At 45.5% G+C, this 17,532-nt stretch overlaps 1 protein-coding gene across 1 annotated transcript in view; it reads right to left on the bottom strand.

Annotated features, from left to right (window-relative positions):
* The window catches only part of LOC143161491 (disintegrin and metalloproteinase domain-containing protein 20-like), a 32,899-nt gene that overhangs the window by 3,588 nt on the left and 11,779 nt on the right, over positions 1–17,532 (bottom strand). The window contains 12 exon segments of the mRNA XM_076340609.1: positions 1,148–1,259; positions 3,289–3,366; positions 4,617–4,800; positions 6,867–6,972; positions 9,161–9,353; positions 10,044–10,136; positions 12,102–12,270; positions 14,568–14,722; positions 15,128–15,203; positions 16,180–16,349; positions 17,200–17,271; positions 17,370–17,444. Of these exon segments, the coding sequence (XP_076196724.1) occupies positions 1,148–1,259; positions 3,289–3,366; positions 4,617–4,800; positions 6,867–6,972; positions 9,161–9,353; positions 10,044–10,136; positions 12,102–12,270; positions 14,568–14,722; positions 15,128–15,203; positions 16,180–16,349; positions 17,200–17,271; positions 17,370–17,444 (1,483 nt within the window).

The following is a 17,532-nucleotide window of genomic DNA, read 5'->3' as shown; positions in this document are numbered from 1 at the left end:
TAGGCCTGGAAATGGAGAGTCTTTGGGACTGCACGGTAAGGAGTTTGAGGACATAACGAACGAGCAGGAAGGTTTCCCGTGTGGTTCCCTGATGAGGATGCACAGATGGAGAAATACCCAAATATAGCACTGAAGGAAAAGTAACGTGAGCTGAACGCCTGCTTCAGCTAATGGCTGAGGCTTCAGCGTGTAGTTAGTGTATGGATAAATAAGTACGAGAGGTTTTTCGTATGGAAAGTGTAACAGGGTTGGCTCCTCCCAGCACACCTAAGCAACTCCCAAGGAGACCCTAGCAGAAGCCCAAAACTTGGCATCGGCCTTTCTCCATGAGTTGAGAGGAGGAGAACATTGCCACTGGGGTACCTTCCCCTCCATGCAAGCATGTGAAGTATCGCAATGGGTTGATCCTTTGAAGAGCGGCTGATTTAACATAGAAACTGTTATCTGCTCAAGAGTTCTATTTCTGCACTGCCAGTGGGCCCGTTACTGCCTGAGCAACTTGCCGTTTGCTTGGTCAAAAAAACAGCAGAAAGATCTAATGTCTCTTCGTCAGTAGCAGAGCTTCCCCTCCCCAAAGAGGGTTGGGGAAGAGCTGTCAGCGGTCGGGTGTTGATGGGTTTGTGGAGTACTGCTGAGTGACTTGTGTGGTATTTCTTAATCGGCAAGACGGAATACCTAATGTATAGGAAGGCAGAAGTATATCTCTCAGAGGTACATGCCAGGATCATATTTATTTATGTCCTGTCCTCTCAGGATTGGAGCTCTGCTGGAGAGAGGAGAGGAAGATTCTCCTAAGAGGGGTTTGATGAGCTCAGAACGACACCCCTCATAAACCATGTTGATGAACGGTGTGCTGGCTGCTTGGCCCCTGCGCTTAATGGAATCGATCTGCAGTTCATGTGGGTGCTTTGAGAGTAGTCTGATAGAGTCAGACAAGGCAAGCACAACTGGAATGATAAAAAAGAAGGTGAGATAAGAGGAAAAAAAAATATCTGACGTGGCTAAATAGCAAGGGACGAAGAGATGTCTGAACAAAATCTAAAGTGATCTGAAAGTATAGATGGAGAACTGCTGAACTTGTTGAAGAAAACATAAAGCTAAGACAGGCAGTGCGATGTGCAGAGCGGTCCCACCCCACAGTGCTTACTGTTAAAAGAAGGAGGTGGTCCGCTGTCAACACTGCCTCCAAATCCTTCCAGCTTGCAGTCTGGAGGGGCCCATCCAAAATCGCAGTGACAATTTTTCTTACTGTTGCACACCTAAAAGAAACCACATATTTTACGGCATGAAAAATAAAGAAGTCATGAGGTGGCCCTGCATTTCTCCGGGGAATAGGCTGCTAGCACAGCTTATTGGCAGGCACAGCAGAGACAGGCTGGATGAAATCCATGTCCTACGATAAATTTGTTACTCTGCTTTAGGTGCCACCGTGGAAATGCTCAGCCTGTTTTGTGCAAAGGTGATAGACTGGTGCCCCGGTCACAGGCTGTCGTGCGCTCTCTGGCTTGTACCGATCATTAGGTGTCTGCTACTTTGGCGAAGTGAGGGCAGTGGGAGTTCCCGATCCGTCACTGAGGTGATGGTCCTGTTGGAAGAGGTGCTACAAACACAGCAGGGGAGAGACAACAACATATAGAAGGTGAAAGATGGTTATATTTGCCTTTTTCCAACTTAGTAGGAGTGCTTTTTGCATTTCTTAAGCCGTTTTTAATCTCAAAGTTGGAAAGCATTTTTGCAGTCTTTCTATTGCAGAGCTACCCTGCACTTGTGAATGCTTTGACTATTTCTGTCGTGACAACATATTTCACAAATATGTCCAAAATGAATTTGTCACCTTCATGTGATTCAAAAATTACAGGTTTTCCTGCAAGATAGGACCGTGACTCCCTTGGTTGCACATTTATTTGTCCTGTCCAGGCTGGATTACTCGGCTCCTGCGATCCTCGGTTCTCACGGTCCGTAACAGCTGAACCACTCATGGGGTGCAGCGAGGGTTGCCAAACAGCCTGAGTATCCTCGCTGTGGACCAGGAGCAGAGGGAAGAGCTCCCCTGGGACTACCGACCTGATACTGGGTCATGCTGCGGTGTGGGTCTGCGGTCAGCCTGTGTCAGTTGCGCGCACTGAAGTGATGCAGAAGTGAGCCTCTCTAACCCTCTTCAGATGCTTGTCGGCTGATTTCCTATTATATGTTATTAGTCCAGGTTTGTGTTATTGTTTGGTAGTGTGGACCCATAGCTCTGCTCCCCCACATCTCAAATTTGCACACCCATGTAGGTAGTGACAACCTCCCACCCAAACATAGTGTCTCTGCTTTGGGTAACGTTTCTCTCTCCTCTTCTGAGGAGCCAGGGTTGAGGCTAGCTTTCTTCACTCATTTGTGCAGCCCAAACCATATAGAGCAATAATTACTAATTTTCAAGGGCGTGTGTTTAGTTTGGAGAACTGCTTCCCAAGAAAAAAGCGTGCATTTTTTTGGGTTACAACCTTTCTCTCTGGAGACAGCAAAAAGACATGGTTTTTCCAACTACTTTGAGAACACTGTTGCCAAGAACATAACTTCTGATGGACTCAGCCACCTACAGCTGGTGACAGAGCGGAAGAAAAGCAGACCTCAGACTCTTCCAATTACAGGTTGACAGACTGCCGGTAACTTTTCTTACTGGTCCTCAGCAATATTACAGATAAAGGACAGGTGATAGCAAATATTCCCAATATCTCCCTTAGCATCCACACTAACACCCAGACAGATCTTCTGCTCATCTACAATAACATCTGTCTGGAAAGGGGCAGGTACCTTGGAAGTGATGTCATTAAAAAAATCCACATGTGAAATAATTCTGCCAGTATTACTGTCTGAAATGTAGGTTTTACCTAAGACTAAGTGCAGCCAATGTACAAAATATGCCATTTCTGTGGTATTTGTAAGAAAAGCGAAGTTGTGGAACTGAGCATGCATTTTTTAGAAGATCTCTCCAACTCCACCTAATTTAAATTCAGTAGCACTGACAGACGCAATGAAGGATGAAGCGTTACGATGTGGAAGTTGGTTTTCACAATATTCGAGGAAACAAAGAAGAAAAACGGTAAAAGTAACCAACAAACACTGCTATGAAGAGCTGTGGATGGCCAGAGCAGAATCTGGGAGGACAGTCGTGGGTGAAAACCAAAATAATCTCTGTGCTGCTGAACTAGGAATGATTCTGGATTTCTAATACTGCTTTTGAGAGACAAATTTACACTTCATATACTCTGCTATTCGAAGGATGGTTAGGTGTTTTCTACTTACCCCTCTGCCATTGCATTTTTTCGCCCTACAATCATTGTTGAGAAAAGCTGCGCTGACGCATGTCCTGTTCATACATATCTGCAGAAAGAGGCGGATTTGTATTAGTGAAATGATAAAATGACAGATACTAGGAGAGGGCACTGACTGGTGAATAGGGATAAAAGTAGTGAGAAACAGCGGGCCAAGTCTTTTCAGCCATTCATTTAATTTCATTCAAGACTTTTCTTTCTCCAAACAAGCACTAGGGGAGCGTAAAATGAAGATGTCGGGTTCCCGGTTCAAGACAAACCAAAGGGGAGACTGAACAAACCCACTGAGGGTTACAAAATGCACAGAAACCGCTTCTACCTCAGGAACTGAGTAACGAAGAGCTGAAAATAATTGAAGGTAGTGCCGGTATTAGGAGGAAGTACCATACGTGCCTGCTCTGTTCATACCCTTCCCTAGGTACCTGCCCGAGACTGGTGGAGGATTCTGGGCTGGATGGACCCCTGGACAGACCCTGCACAACCACCCTGATATTTATACATACATGCAACACTATTTCCCCAGCATGCTCTCCGGCTCCCGGCAGTTTGTGGCTCAGGAACTCCTGTCTTGTCCTGTCCAGTCCACATGACAAGAACAAGACCTTGGAACTGCAGAAGATGTTTTGTTTGCTCAGTGAATAACTTGGAGTATCTTCCTAGCTCTAGGAGACACAAGCGCATCTCCTCTGTGCAGAAGGAGAATGAAGGAGATGTATTTTCCACTTTTTGCCTTGCAAATTAGTTATTTTTGGAATTAACGTTTGCATTTGGTGGTGTGAAACCCATGTCTCCTGGAAGGAGAACTCTGCTGAAGCCAACACTGAGCAGCTCCTTCCCTTTTGGTGGAACTCGGCACCTCTGTTTGTCTTAGAAATATTTTCCTTGCCATGTAACAGGAAACTCATCCTTCAGTATGTCACCAGCTTGATAGGAATTTGGTCTTCTGGGTCAAAGGGAAGAAGTGAGTCCTATTCTTGGAACAACACTTCAAATTCTTTTCTATGTACAACAAATAAACTTTGGCTTTGGTTAGTAGCTTCAAAAGAAGAGTACAATCTATTGCTTTTCCCTTCTAATGGAAAAAATGGCAGCTATTGTGTTAGCCACTCAGTCTCAGGGGAGAAAAACCCACAAAACCAATACAAGAGGTTGCTATTTTTCAGCTGCTAAAGAAGGCTTTAACAGAAGGCACTATGGGTTTGTATCAGAGATCAAGAACATCTCCTTTAGGAACAAAATCCTTCCATTTAATCTCCATCCTGTACTATTCATATATCCTCCTAAGCTTTCTAAGGGTACCTTGTTTCTACCGCACGATGTGCCGTCTTTGACTGATCCCTCATCAGGAGTGTCTGAAGCCAGGTGGAACTCGAGTCCCCAGCAGAGCTGATTGTTCACGGTAGTCTGAACTACGGTCTCGCCATCTTGCCTGACTGGTACTCTTTTAATGTTGGCACACTGCACTCTTCCACACAGGACGTTCCTGGGATAGACAGACAGACAGACTGCTGCAAGGTCTGTAGAGACATCTGAAGACGTGGTGATCCGTGGTGCTGGTACACAACTGTGCCATCAGCTATTGCAGCACCCTGGTACAAATTTGGCCCCTTCCAGCTCACACACTGGGAACAACCCTGGGCACCGTCAGAGGTTCCAGCTGTCCAGGATCAATCCTTTTAGGCAGTTTGCGTCCAACAACCTCTTTTCTGAGGTAACGACATTTAACTAGTATTGACACAGACTCTTTTATGCCAGTTGGTGTCAGTGCCTTGGGCACGTAGGCACAGCTCTTTGGTGTATCTGTCCAGAAGCTACAGAGACACTTGCATTTGACTTTTTGACCTGCACTTTTCATGTGTTTTGCCCATTTTATATACTGTATGAGAAATACTGCTGTTTACGCCAGGAGGAAATGGGTGTAGTTATTCAGAAACTCGTCTCTCTGCCCAGAGGTGGCAACAGTGAAGCTCAGGTGCTGCTTGTGTAGTGCTCAGTAGGAAAATAGGAAATAAGCTCAAATTCTGAATTTGCATCCCAGTGCCTCCCCTAATGACAGCCATGTCCCTCTCCTTGGTGAACTGCCGAAGTGCAAGCATGAAGGAAGGTTAGGTACTAGCGACTGCGTATTTTTGAGTGAGTGTTGATATGCATAGGGACAGCAAATCTCCAAGGTCCTGGTAAACAATCTCCTTCCTTTTGAATGATTGTCCATATCCACACTCAGATGTGGGTCATTCTCAGCAGGTCCTGCCCTCAGGACGGGACGGCAGAGGAGGGCTTGGGGAGTGATGAGTTCAGAGGTTGAGGGACTGCACTCTACAGCGATGTCCTACCTAGAGATGTCTTTCAAGATGTACTGACTGATGACTGCTGCACATGGCAGCAACATGAAAAGAATTGATGCTATAGGAGAAAAAGGGCTAGAGAACCCATTATCAAACTGAACCCATTATCAAAGCCCTCGCCTGGTGATGGGATGACCCCTTACTGCGGGAAAGCTGGAAAGTATCGTGCACCAAACTTCCATTGATACTGGGAGATAAGATTTAAGGCTGTTCTGGACAAGCAAAGAAGAAAAATCTGTAAGTTCCTGTAAAAAGAAAACCGTCCTCACTTAACTTTCTGGGTTGAAAGTAAAGTGCAAGAAGAACCCAACCTGAAGAAACGCTGCCTCAAATTCCTCCCTACTTTGACTGTTATACGGGTAGGCTCTCAGCAATGCTTGTACATGACTCCTTCATCTATGAAAACCAACCAGAAAAGCCTAGCAGAGCCTCCGAGTTGTGTAAGAATCATAGAATCATAGAATCATTGAGGTTGGAAAAGACCTCTAAGATCATCGAGTCCAACCGTCGACCCAACACCACCATGTCCACTAAACCATGTCCCTAAGTGCCTCATCTACTCGTCTTTTAAATACCTCCAGGGATGGGGACTCCACCACTTCCCTGGGCAGCCTGTTCCAATGTTTAACCACTCTTTCAGTACAGAAATTTTTCCTCACATGCAATCTAAACCTCCCCTGGCGCAACTTGAGGCCGTTTCCTCTCGTCCTATCGCTTGTTACTTGGGAGAAGAGACCAACACCCACCTCGCTACAACCTCCTGTCAGGTAGTTGTAGAGAGCGATGAGGTCTCCCCTCAGCCTCCTCTTCTCCAGGCTGAACAACCCCAGTTCCCTCAGCCGCTCCTCAGCAGACTTGTTCTCCAGACCCCTCACCAGCCTCGTTGCCCTTCTCTGGACACGCTCCAGCACCTCAACGTCCTTCTTGGAGTGAGGGGCCCAAAACTGAACACAGTATTCGAGGTGCGGCCTCACCAGGGCCGAGTACAGGGGCACGATCAAGCTGCACTCCTTTTCCCGACACCGTTTTTGCTTTTGACTCTCTTACTGCGCTTAATCCCAACAAAAAAAAATTCAAGTTGGAAAACTTTTAGGAAGTGTTCTGTTTGTCTGCCTTGTACAGCAATGCGCAAGAGTGGCGTCCCAGTCCTACCTGGCTACTGGCAGGACTGGGACACCAGTAACCACCACTAACCAGCACTTACTCTTCCAGGCATTTAGTGTAGCGTGTCCCGTTCCAGCCACAGTTCCCGCACCGGTCGCCTCGAACGTTCACTTCCCTGAAGCAGCTCAGCGGGGCGCGGTGGGCGGCTGCAGAGCGAGAGAGCAAAGGGAGGCGTTCACGGAGAGGCAGGGACTGTAACGCGCCCCCCGTAATCCCTCCAGATGATTTTTGTGATTTTTTTTCTGAAATGAAGTTCTAGTCCACCACAGCTTGCATTTGACTTGCCATGCCCCATAAAGGGCAATTTTTTTTTTTTTTTTTACCTATTCTTTTGGTTCTGGTCGTCTTTTGGATCAGAATAATCAGTGTGAGAATGAAGTGGCTAAATGAATGGATTTGCCACCAAGAGATCAACCAATGATCAGAGCAGACGTTTTATGTAGACATCATTTATACAGAACAACATGGAGCAGAAAATTGGATTAAAAGCCTCAAACCTTTCCTAAACCTATTTTTTTTTCTTTAATTCTAACTTGCTGTGTGACACAGGTCAATATATCTTACATTTACCCTGAAACCAGAATTGCCACCATTATATTCAGTATTAGCAACGCTAATTCCTGTTGGATGTCAGAAACTGCTCACAGATCTGGATTTCAGTAAGGCAAAACCATTTCTAACCCAGGGGACTCCTGTTTTTTTCAGAACATCTTTATATTCACCCAGTGTTGTATAAGAGTAACAGAGCGCTGAGGGAAAAGATGGAGAGCCTGTGGTCAATGCGGGACTCCCGTCAGGCGTTTTTACAAGTTTTCGAGCATCCAAAATGTTCTCAAACCCAACTGCCAGGCTTCCCAGCTGTCCTGCAGAGGTGGCTGAGATCACTGTTGGCCACATTAGCACCACGTAAATGTTCACGTGACAGTTCCTTCGGTGTCCCGTGTCGAAATGATGACAAAAATATTCTGCCTTATCAAAATATTCTGCCTTATCAATATCCTTGCCTTCCCCAGCAACGCCTTTCATGAGAAATGCTACTGTCTTCACGTGCAGGCGTTCCCAGAGACTCTGAACTTCTCATCAGTGTGGTAGATCACGGAGGAGCTCTGGTTTTACTTGCAGAAGACTTACGCATGTCTATAAAGATACCTAGGACTCAGATCGTGATGGGCGTCACTGCTATCACTAACGAGGGAGTGCAGAAGAGATCCGCTCTGCCGCAGCCTCAGGACACGTGCGCTGGGGAAGTTTGGTTACTTCCTCCAGAACTGAAATAGTCTGAAAGAGGATGTGGGCAGGTATTCAAAAAAATCACATGCATGCTTCAAGTTTGAACCGGGGGAAATTTAGGTGCACGAGTTGTAGGGTGTGGTTGCTTTCAGAGGCATAGAAGTGATCTCAACGACTGCCTCCAGCGCATCTTTGTTTCTGGGACTGTCTACAGGGTCACAGGGTGGCCACAGCTGCCGTTCCCGTTGCACGCTGGGCATGGGACGTTCCCAAACAGCCCTGCAACAACTACTGCCCGAGAAAACCCCTTTTCTGTTACCCTAACCATTGTAAATATATAGAATCATAGAATCATTTAGGTTGGAAGAGACCCTTAAGATCATAGAGTCCAATACTATGTTTTATATACACATTGTGATAGCTATACAGCTATTGTTATAAAATCATGGGGTATTTTAAAAGTGTTCTGTAGTATTTTTTACGCAAGTAAGGAGCGGCTGAGGGAACTGGGGTTGTTCAGCCTGGAGAAGAGGAGGCTGAGGGGAGACCTCATCGCTCTCTACAACCACCTGAAAGGAGGTTGTAGCGAGGTGGGGTCGGTCTCTTCTCCCAAGTAACAAGCGACAGGACGAGAGGAAACGGCCTCAAGTTGTGCCAGGGGAGGTTTAGATTGGACGTGAGGAAAAATTTGTTCGCCGAAAGGGTTGTCAAGCACTGGACCAGGCTGCCCAGGGAAGTGGTGGAGTCCCCATCCCTGGAGGTATTTAAAAGACGTGTAGATGCGGCGCTGAGGGACATGGTTTAGTGGGCCTGGTGGTGTTGGGTCGACGGTTGGACTCGATGATCTTAGAGGTCTTTTCCAACCTCAATGATTCTATGATTCTATGATTCTAAGTACTTATACTCTTAAGCAACTGGCCCAGCTGTCTAGGCCTGCCTGCCTTACAAAGAGTAAACAGTGAACCTTCAGTGACTGTGGAAAAAACAGACTTTTTTAAAGCAGAGGGCAGGGAAAGGGGAGGAGACGCGAGATGAAGTGTTATCTGAAGGTGAGGGCTAATTCCATATAGACGATCTGGCAGTTCCTTGGGTGAGATATCTTGCCTCTGCCAAATAAAGCTTTGCATTGTGCCTCGTGGCTGTGGCAGTGCCCATCGTAGCAGCGGTCGTTGTCACCACATGGGGTTCCGTCTTGCTTAAATATGTCCACGGGGCAGGTCCCTGAAGAGCCGTTGCAGTACTCGGGGAGATCACATACGCTCCTATCTTCTCTGCAGGTTTTTCCTGCTGGCTGAAACTGTAAAGAAAAGCCCACAAAACGAGTTTTGAATGGAATTTTTTTTTCTGGAGCGGCTGGCCCAAATTACTGAAACCCATGTGGCAAAATCTTAGGGAATGTCCCAAAAAGATGAAGGACAGCCACTTGGATTTGCAAAAAGTCAGGCAGAATAAGGACTGGAGGAGGGCGTAAGGGACTAAAGTCCTTGCTGTCCTACGGAAATTGAGACATTGCAAATGCTGATTGCTGATATTCCAGCACAGAAACTCGTGGTTTTATTTCTGCATTTCAGGTTGAATCTGAAATGCCTCTACAAATACAATGTTGCTGGATTTTCCCTAAAAGCTCAAAATCGGCAGGAATGTAAATGAGGTTTTAAAACCTCTTTCCTTTCAGCCAGACTTGTGATTGTTGGACGTTTGGTCCATGACACCAATGCTCGTGTTGGGTTAGTCGGTTCTGCCTTTACACCTTTGCTTTGCTGCTCCTGCTGATGGTTTTTGTCTGACATAATTTCAGTGTTTCTAAACTATTTGTTTTCTACCTAAGCATGTGCAGTTTCCAGTCAAGTTTATGCATATTTTCTGACCAGATATACCGAGGAATGCAGGAAATAAACATTATAGCACCTAACGGCTTTGAAAAAACAATTAATTCATTAGTTTACCCTGCATTGCAAAGCCAACAGTTGTTGCTGTTATAACTTACCTGACATTTGTGACAGCATTCACCTCTGTAACAAGAGGCCCCCGGTGTGAGCAAGCAGCTGGAGGAGAAGCAGCATCCTTCCTGGAGGCACGCCTGCAAGTAAATAATGCCGTACCATCTCGGTATGAGAGTTTCTTATTTGGATCATCTTCTCTAGCTTAAGAGACACAGAATTGAAGGAAGTTAAGGAAAAACTGCTGTTTTCTGCTACTCTTCAAACTCTGGACATTCTGGAGTTCTGTGTCGAGGGGAAATATGCCTCGTGTAGACACTTAAAACAATTTGCATTTTTCTCTCAACACTAATGCTTCCAGCTCATCTCCTCTGTTAATCAGCCAACCTACCTGCTTCACAGGGATGCTTTAAAAATAGGTTCATTAATGTTTCCAAAGTACTTGGAAACCCTCTGAGCACAACAGGAGAGATCAGTCTCCCTTCCTGTCCTTCTTTTCCTTCTTTCATTCTTTCCTTCCTTCCCTTTTAAAACTCTCTCGGCAATGATCCACCATTTCCTTAAAAATTCAAATTCCCAGTTCCAAATCATTCAAGGTGCTAGAGCTGACGGGCTCTGAACTTTGTCACATAAACAAAATTAGTTACTCAAATTTTCAGGATACCTGGGATGTAAGGGTATCTGCTTTGTAAGGAGAGCTGGTTAATGGCTTTTTAGCACAAAAACAAGGAAAGGAGACAGGAACAGTAATGAACTGATCACACAACAATGACGAAGAGGAGATAATGGGGACATTAGCAAAGACCAGAGCTCTCAGGTTGCTGACGGAAAACAAGATTTTCTTGGGTCTCCTGAAGAGACCAAACTTACAATGTGGTATTTGAGAGGGAATGTAAGATTGTGTAAAACTTACTGTGGGATGTTTTAAGGCAAATGTGGGGATGTGCAAAGCTTTGTGTGGGATGGTTAGGGGGAGGACCAAAGGCAGGGAGAGATTAAGGTGGATTGGGGAGGAAGAATTATGGGAAAATGGAAAAGAGCGGGGGATGAAAGGGGATGATAAAAAGGGTCTCCTGGTCAGGGCACTTGTGTGGCTGAGCCCCGTGCCTGACGGAGGAGAAGAGGTCTGGGACCAGTTGTTGGAGAGACCGGGGGTCTGGGGGGGCTGTAGGTGGTAGGGTTTGTTTTTTCCTAGCGTAATTTCTTAAAGCAGGTGAATCCTCTTTATCAGCAAGGTGCAGGATGTTCAACCCAAGCCCAGACATCAAACGCGTGCAGATAGCTCTGCGTGGGAAGTGTCAGGGCAAAGGCTGAGTTTTGACAAAGCTGCAGAAGCTTTGTACAAATAACGATTACACAAAACGCAAACAAGAGTTTCCACTGGAAAACTCAAGCTTTCCGAAGTGTCACAACTGCATGGATCCTGGAATTAGAGCCGCAAAGATACCAACATGCAAGTACTTCAGAAAAGCACTTCTTTCACTGACTTCAGGGTAAATACAACAGAAGAAAGAACAGAAATAGAAAAACTCTCGTTTTACAGACAAGAAGATGCAAGTGCTCGTAACTTGCTTGTGTATAGGGCAGCTTGGAGGCAAAGACATGTCCCTTCTGCAGAGTCTCCCACTTTGACTGCAGCACTGATCAGATACTTTTCTTTTCTTCAGACCCCTCATTCTTACGAACATTAGTACAGCCAGAAGGAAAACACCTTCCCATGTGGACGAGGTATGGAGAGGTCTCATCTCTGTCCCAGCAGCGTGACTCCTTGTCAGACACTTGCAGAGTCCACCGTTGGCTCTGCACAGCCTGCCGCGAAAGGTCCCTCCGTAGCCACGGAACAAAACCTGAATTTACCTCTAAATATGCTCTGCATATGTTTACACATATCATGCATATTTTGCCCACAAATAAAGCCATATTTGGGAAAACCCTCACTGCAGGGGAATTCACAGAAGTGGAAGCCAGTGGGTTTGTTTGAATGTGTGACACTTCAAAGATGATTACTTCCCATGAGTCAGGGAGCTTTTGTTGTTGCAAAGCCACCACGATTTTACTAACGCTACTCTAACATGTAGATTGCAGTGAAATATTTAATTGCTAACCTCGTCACTGCCACAATCACATTCTTCCTCTTTTTCCAAGACACCGTTGCCGCAGAGATCAAGAAGAAATGGCTTTAAAGATGGTATGTTGAGTAGACAAGGTAGATTTTTTCTTATTACTTCATTGTAATATTCTCCCATAGTGCAGTTACTGAATGCCAAGCAAGATCTGTAAGAAAAAAATATTGATTATGTATAACCATGCCATATACATAAAGTAATTGATGGACTCAAAGAACAGATAGATTAACTAGCAAAGAGGAATATGGGCAGTTTTAGGGGGAATAAGCCTTTTTTCTCTCCTTTTTTCATGAATAAAGACACGGGAGACAGGAACAGTTGCCTGGATGAGAAAAGGGTAAGGCCACAAAGCAGCTTTGAAAGTGTTTTGGTTGTTGTGGAAAGCTGAAGGTGGAGGACAGGACACACTACAGACAACGCGAGGTTGGGTGTGATTCATGGCAACGTACAATGTGGAGAGCAGATCACCGGGTGTGAAAGAGGGATCCACTTGCTTTCGTGTGAACGCTATGAAAACTACCTGGAACTTGCAAAGTAACCAGGGGAGAAACAGGGTGGCTTCATGTGTAGCTGCTCAAATCAACGAGAGCTACTCGTGAACTGTGCAGGAGCGTGGGCATGAGAATTTCCAGATGTGAAGTTACCTCTTATAGAGGATTTTAAAAGAGAAATTGAGTGCAGTTTGTAATCATACGAATTAAGAAGAAAGCTGAAGTAAGATGGTAAAGTAGTGAGCATGATGCAGATATCAAAGAAAATGTAGATGTGGCCCAAAACAAAATGAGAGCTTGCCCTCAGCTTTGGTAAGCACGATGTCAGGCAGCACTGATGGGACAACAGAGCAATTCATAGAATCATAGAATCATTAATAATTCAAATAAGGAACAAGGCTGTGCAGACATCCCTTAAAGTGCTGAGGGCTTACATACCCCTAGGGTGATATATGGACAGGACTGATGAGGAATAAAAATGGACATCATGGGACAGGTGAGAAGCAGCAGTGGATGGAAGACGGATGAGTCAGAAATAGAGTTGCTGGTGTTGTGCATAAATATGGGCATGGAAATTACTGCAGCCAAAATGGAAGCAACTTGACTGAACATGTCAATTAATCGCCATTTAGGAATTCTGGAAGAACTATTGCCTGAAGTGAGAGGTTTGGAAACAGATAAATTTAATGAGTACGTTAGGCTAACAAGGTTGCTATTTGAATGGGTGGCAGCAAAAGCTGAAGGATCAGAGACCTATGAAACACAGTGCTCTGACTGGCTGAGGTTTTCACCCCAGCCCCTGTGTGCTGGGTCCTCCGTCACCTCGAGGTCACCAAGGAGGTGACTTCCACGCGGACGGGATGGGAGGGACCAGCACGGGGTGAAGCAGGACTGCTGGTGACCGCACTGAAAGGGCTGTTTCAATGCTGATGTTATTGAAAACGCAGACAAATCTGCTAGGAGACTTCAGTTTCTCAAATCTTTAACGTCTTCAGGGAGGCTTAGTTGGTCTCTGGTAAAGATAAGGGTCTAATATTACGCATAGAGCCTGTGTCCTTCTCATTGCTGCAGTATGTGCATTGCAGAGAGTGAAACGGAGATGAGGACTTCTTCACACCAAGAAAAGGACCTTAGGATTTGGAAGCAAACAAATCTGCAATGAAGCAACCTTCACTGCCTGCTGAAGTTCACTGCGTGTTGGGCAGACCTCTAGAGCTGAGGGGAATGAGTCATTTTTAAAGACATTGTATTATCAGCAGTACTTGGAGCTGACCGCAGGGATGTTCCTGCAATATCGTATGGTTTCTTTGATGCTGAAACAACAGAAGCTGACATCTGCCAAATATTCTTCACGGGTTTCAGGACACATTAATTAATTAGTGGAATTACTTTTCTTCATGATGGTCATATATCAAGAGAGCAGGTATGAGGAGCAGCTCCTTGTACACGAGGCACCTTTTCTGGAAGATACATTTTCATGGGTAGCAATTGCAAACAACCAGTGCAAGAGGAGGGGATGCAGTAACCCATACATCTGCGGGATGCATCAAAATGCAGCTGTGAAGAAGCCAAAAGCAAGCATCACTTGGAGAAAGCAGAGGAAAATAAATGAACAGTTATACTGTGACCAGTGGAGCCAAGGAAGCCAACTTTTCTGGGAGAGCTGATGTCTCTTGTGTTATCTAAATAACTATTTTCACTTGATAAAGCATCGTAGAGTAATTTGGGTTGGAAGAGACCTCTGGAAGTCCCTGGTCCAACCACCTGCACAAAGCAGGGGCAACTTAGACTCCCATTCCTCTGCCAAGTTGAGCTGGAAGATTAAAAAACGCTGTGGAGGAATGGGTGTACGCACCCCCCTACAGAAACACAGCGGTTGCTCAGAGGTGGAGAGCTGAAGGCAATGACCCAAATCTCACCCTCAGAGATGGAGGGAAAACCAAGCTTTACTTACCCCGGGGATGTTCGCATGATGCATCCGCTGCGGGTGCAGTTGCAATCACAGAATTTGTCATGAAATTGTTTCGCGTCGTCGTGGCTGAAGCCTAAGCTGTGGCCTATCTCGTGGGCGAGCGTCATCATGTCGCTGATGGTGTCATGGCCAGGGAACTGCAGGTGGGAAGAAAAACCACAGGTCCATGTTTTCTCAAGTCAGTGTATGTTGATGTGGGGAACTTCAGATCTAGACTTCCAATGTTTTGCTCGGTAATTGTGAAATTTGTGCTAGCTGGGGACTTGCACTGGCAACCAACCAATTAGGGAAACCAAAGGACCCCTAAGGAGTTGGTCTGGGGAAGCACTGGACAACTGTTCCTTCACCATCTCATCTTCTTTAAGAAATGGCAAAAACAAGACCAGCGTCACCTCCTTTAGATGCCCATTTTAGGTGTTACCTGCTAATCGGTAAAAGCCTGAGCCCACGAGTTAGGTAAAATCAACTCCCAGGGTTCACTGTGGATATGAAAGGTTTGTTTTTCCTTTCGGGCAGTGCAAGCCCTTGAGGTCTCCCCTTACCGAGACGACACCCATGGAGTTCATCTGGCACATTGTCCCCTTCCAGGCAAATCCCCGTTCCTTGTAGTGCTGGCCACTGCAGCAGGAAAGTTTTGAACGTTAAAGAAATGCAGAACAACTTTGTCTCAATAATGGGATGCATCGCCTGAATTACAGCTGGAAAATAATGGTTTCGGGTAACAAGGAGCTCCTTTCTTGAAGAAAAGCCCAGCGTCACCCATTTCTCCTATGGGAGCCCCGTGTGCAGGTGGGCTGGTACCCACAGATCAGGTGTGCAAGCACCAGCGATGCATCATGCTAAGGAAACAGAGCCACGGTTTATAAACTCATTGGCCTCCTCCCTTCTTTAAAGGGAAGAGTGGCCTATAGGCTATTTCAGTAAAATAAAATTATTCAAACTTATTTTAAAAAGATTTGGCAATATAATATGTTGAATTTGAAAAAAGAAATAATAAATTTTGAGATATATATTTTACTATGCAGAAGGCTTCTTTCCCCCAAAATAAAGGAAAAAGGAACAGACAAAACAGAAACAAGGTGCTAGGTCTTAAAAAGCAAATGAGCGAAATAAGTGATTAAACATCTTGCAGTTTGAGATCTAACTCCCTCGTGCTAGCAAAGAGGTTTAATTGAAATATGGAGTTGTAAACCACACAACAATGAATTACTGTATCTAAAAAATGAGTGGCTTGTATATATAAAAAAGAGTAAAAACTAAAAATGAGATTAAAATAATTCAGTTGCAGACAAATGTATCAAAATTGGAAATAAGCTGTACACTCTGTGTGTGTACATGTGTGGAAAAACATAAAAGAGGACAGTGAAAGGGAAAAGTGAATTCTTGTATCAATTTACATGACAAATATGTGCTGATTAGTACATGGACTGATTAAGCTGTTACATTTTTTTCCACGAGATATCACCAGGACAAAAGACTTATCAGCATGTATATGTAAAAATTCGAAGAAGAAAGAGGTGAAAATATTCTTGCTCCCTGCTTATCTCCCCACAGCCGGTATGTGAGCTGAGCGATTAAAACGCAGGACTCTTACAGCAGTAACTGGATATGGTCGTAATTAATGCGACCGACAGCATCCCTCTGACACCACGTGGCAAAAACCTGCAGCGTCCGGGCCAGGCTGTGGGCGGTCGTCACCCGGTCCGTCCCGGTCCACATCTCCACCGCGCTGATGATGATCTGCAGCTTCATGGGCTTGTAGACCTGGAAGACGGCGAGAGCTTGCATCCCCTGCAGCCCACGGGGCGTGCAGCGACCCTGGGCACCGCGCTTGTCTCCGCGTTATTCATGCAAGAACCGGTTTCTTGCTAAAGCTGAAAGAGCTGAGCATGCCATTTATTTTCGTGCATTGTATTAATTTAAGGGAGCTTTCTTTGTAGCTCGTTTTTGAGCGCCTCATGGCTGAGCTTGTGGCTGATCATAGAATCATAGAATCGTTAAGGTGGAAAAATCCAACCTTAACAATTCTATGATTATATGACCTCTAAGATCATCGGGCCCAACCGTCAACCCAACACCACCATGCCCACTAAACCACGTCCCTCAGCGCCTCATCTACTCGTCTTTTAAATACCTCCAGGGATGGGGACTCCACCACTTCCCTGGGCAGCCTGTCCCAATCTTTAACCACTCTTTCAGTACAGAAATTTTTCCTCATGTCCACGATGCGCTGGCGCCTTGTCAGTGTATTCACACAGAAGCAGCAGAATATGAAAACTCAAGTGCTGTTTTAGAGGACTCGGAGAAAGAAGGAGGTGACGAGACAGGGGGATCGTAATGAGCTACCAGAAAGCGTTTGGTAGCAATAATACATATTCCCAATCAACTGTTTTAAAGGGGTGATTTCACAATTATCTTCAGACTGACTTCACTCATATTTGAAGCAATTTTTTAACAGTTGAAGTGGGTTTTATAGTGTTGAGGAACACATGGGTTCCTGGTAGAGGAGCTGCGGTCAGGCACAGATCATGCATCTCTTTCCCAGGGTGGCGGGTTAGACAGACAGCCAACGGAGCAGAATGGCGATCGTAATTACCACGTCATTAAAACTCACCGTGTTCAGGAGGTTGCTAATGGAGATGAACAGATGTAGCATCAGGGTTTCGTTGTAGTTGTTAACTTTAAACTGAAAGGGGAGAAGGGCTGCGTTACAACGCTGAACGCCAAGGACTGCCTCCAGTATAACACAGCGGCCGTAGCATGGCGATGATTTCTGATGCTTACCAGCTCTTTGTTTGTGATCAGAGCCAGCTCCAGGTATCTGGTGGGCACGGGCAGGATCTGGAGACCGGGAACCTCCTGGAAGCGAACAAATGACACTGCGGTTATTGAGGTATGTTCAGGAGCTTTAAAGCTTACACTGCATTGCAAAAAACCAAAGTGGTGT

The sequence above is a fragment of the Aptenodytes patagonicus genome, chromosome 1 (genome assembly GCF_965638725.1).
Source record: "Aptenodytes patagonicus chromosome 1, bAptPat1.pri.cur, whole genome shotgun sequence".
NCBI classification, from domain to species: domain Eukaryota; kingdom Metazoa; phylum Chordata; class Aves; order Sphenisciformes; family Spheniscidae; genus Aptenodytes; species Aptenodytes patagonicus.
The sequence above is the reverse complement of the archived record's forward strand: the minus strand, read 5'-3'. Positions and strand labels throughout refer to the sequence as shown.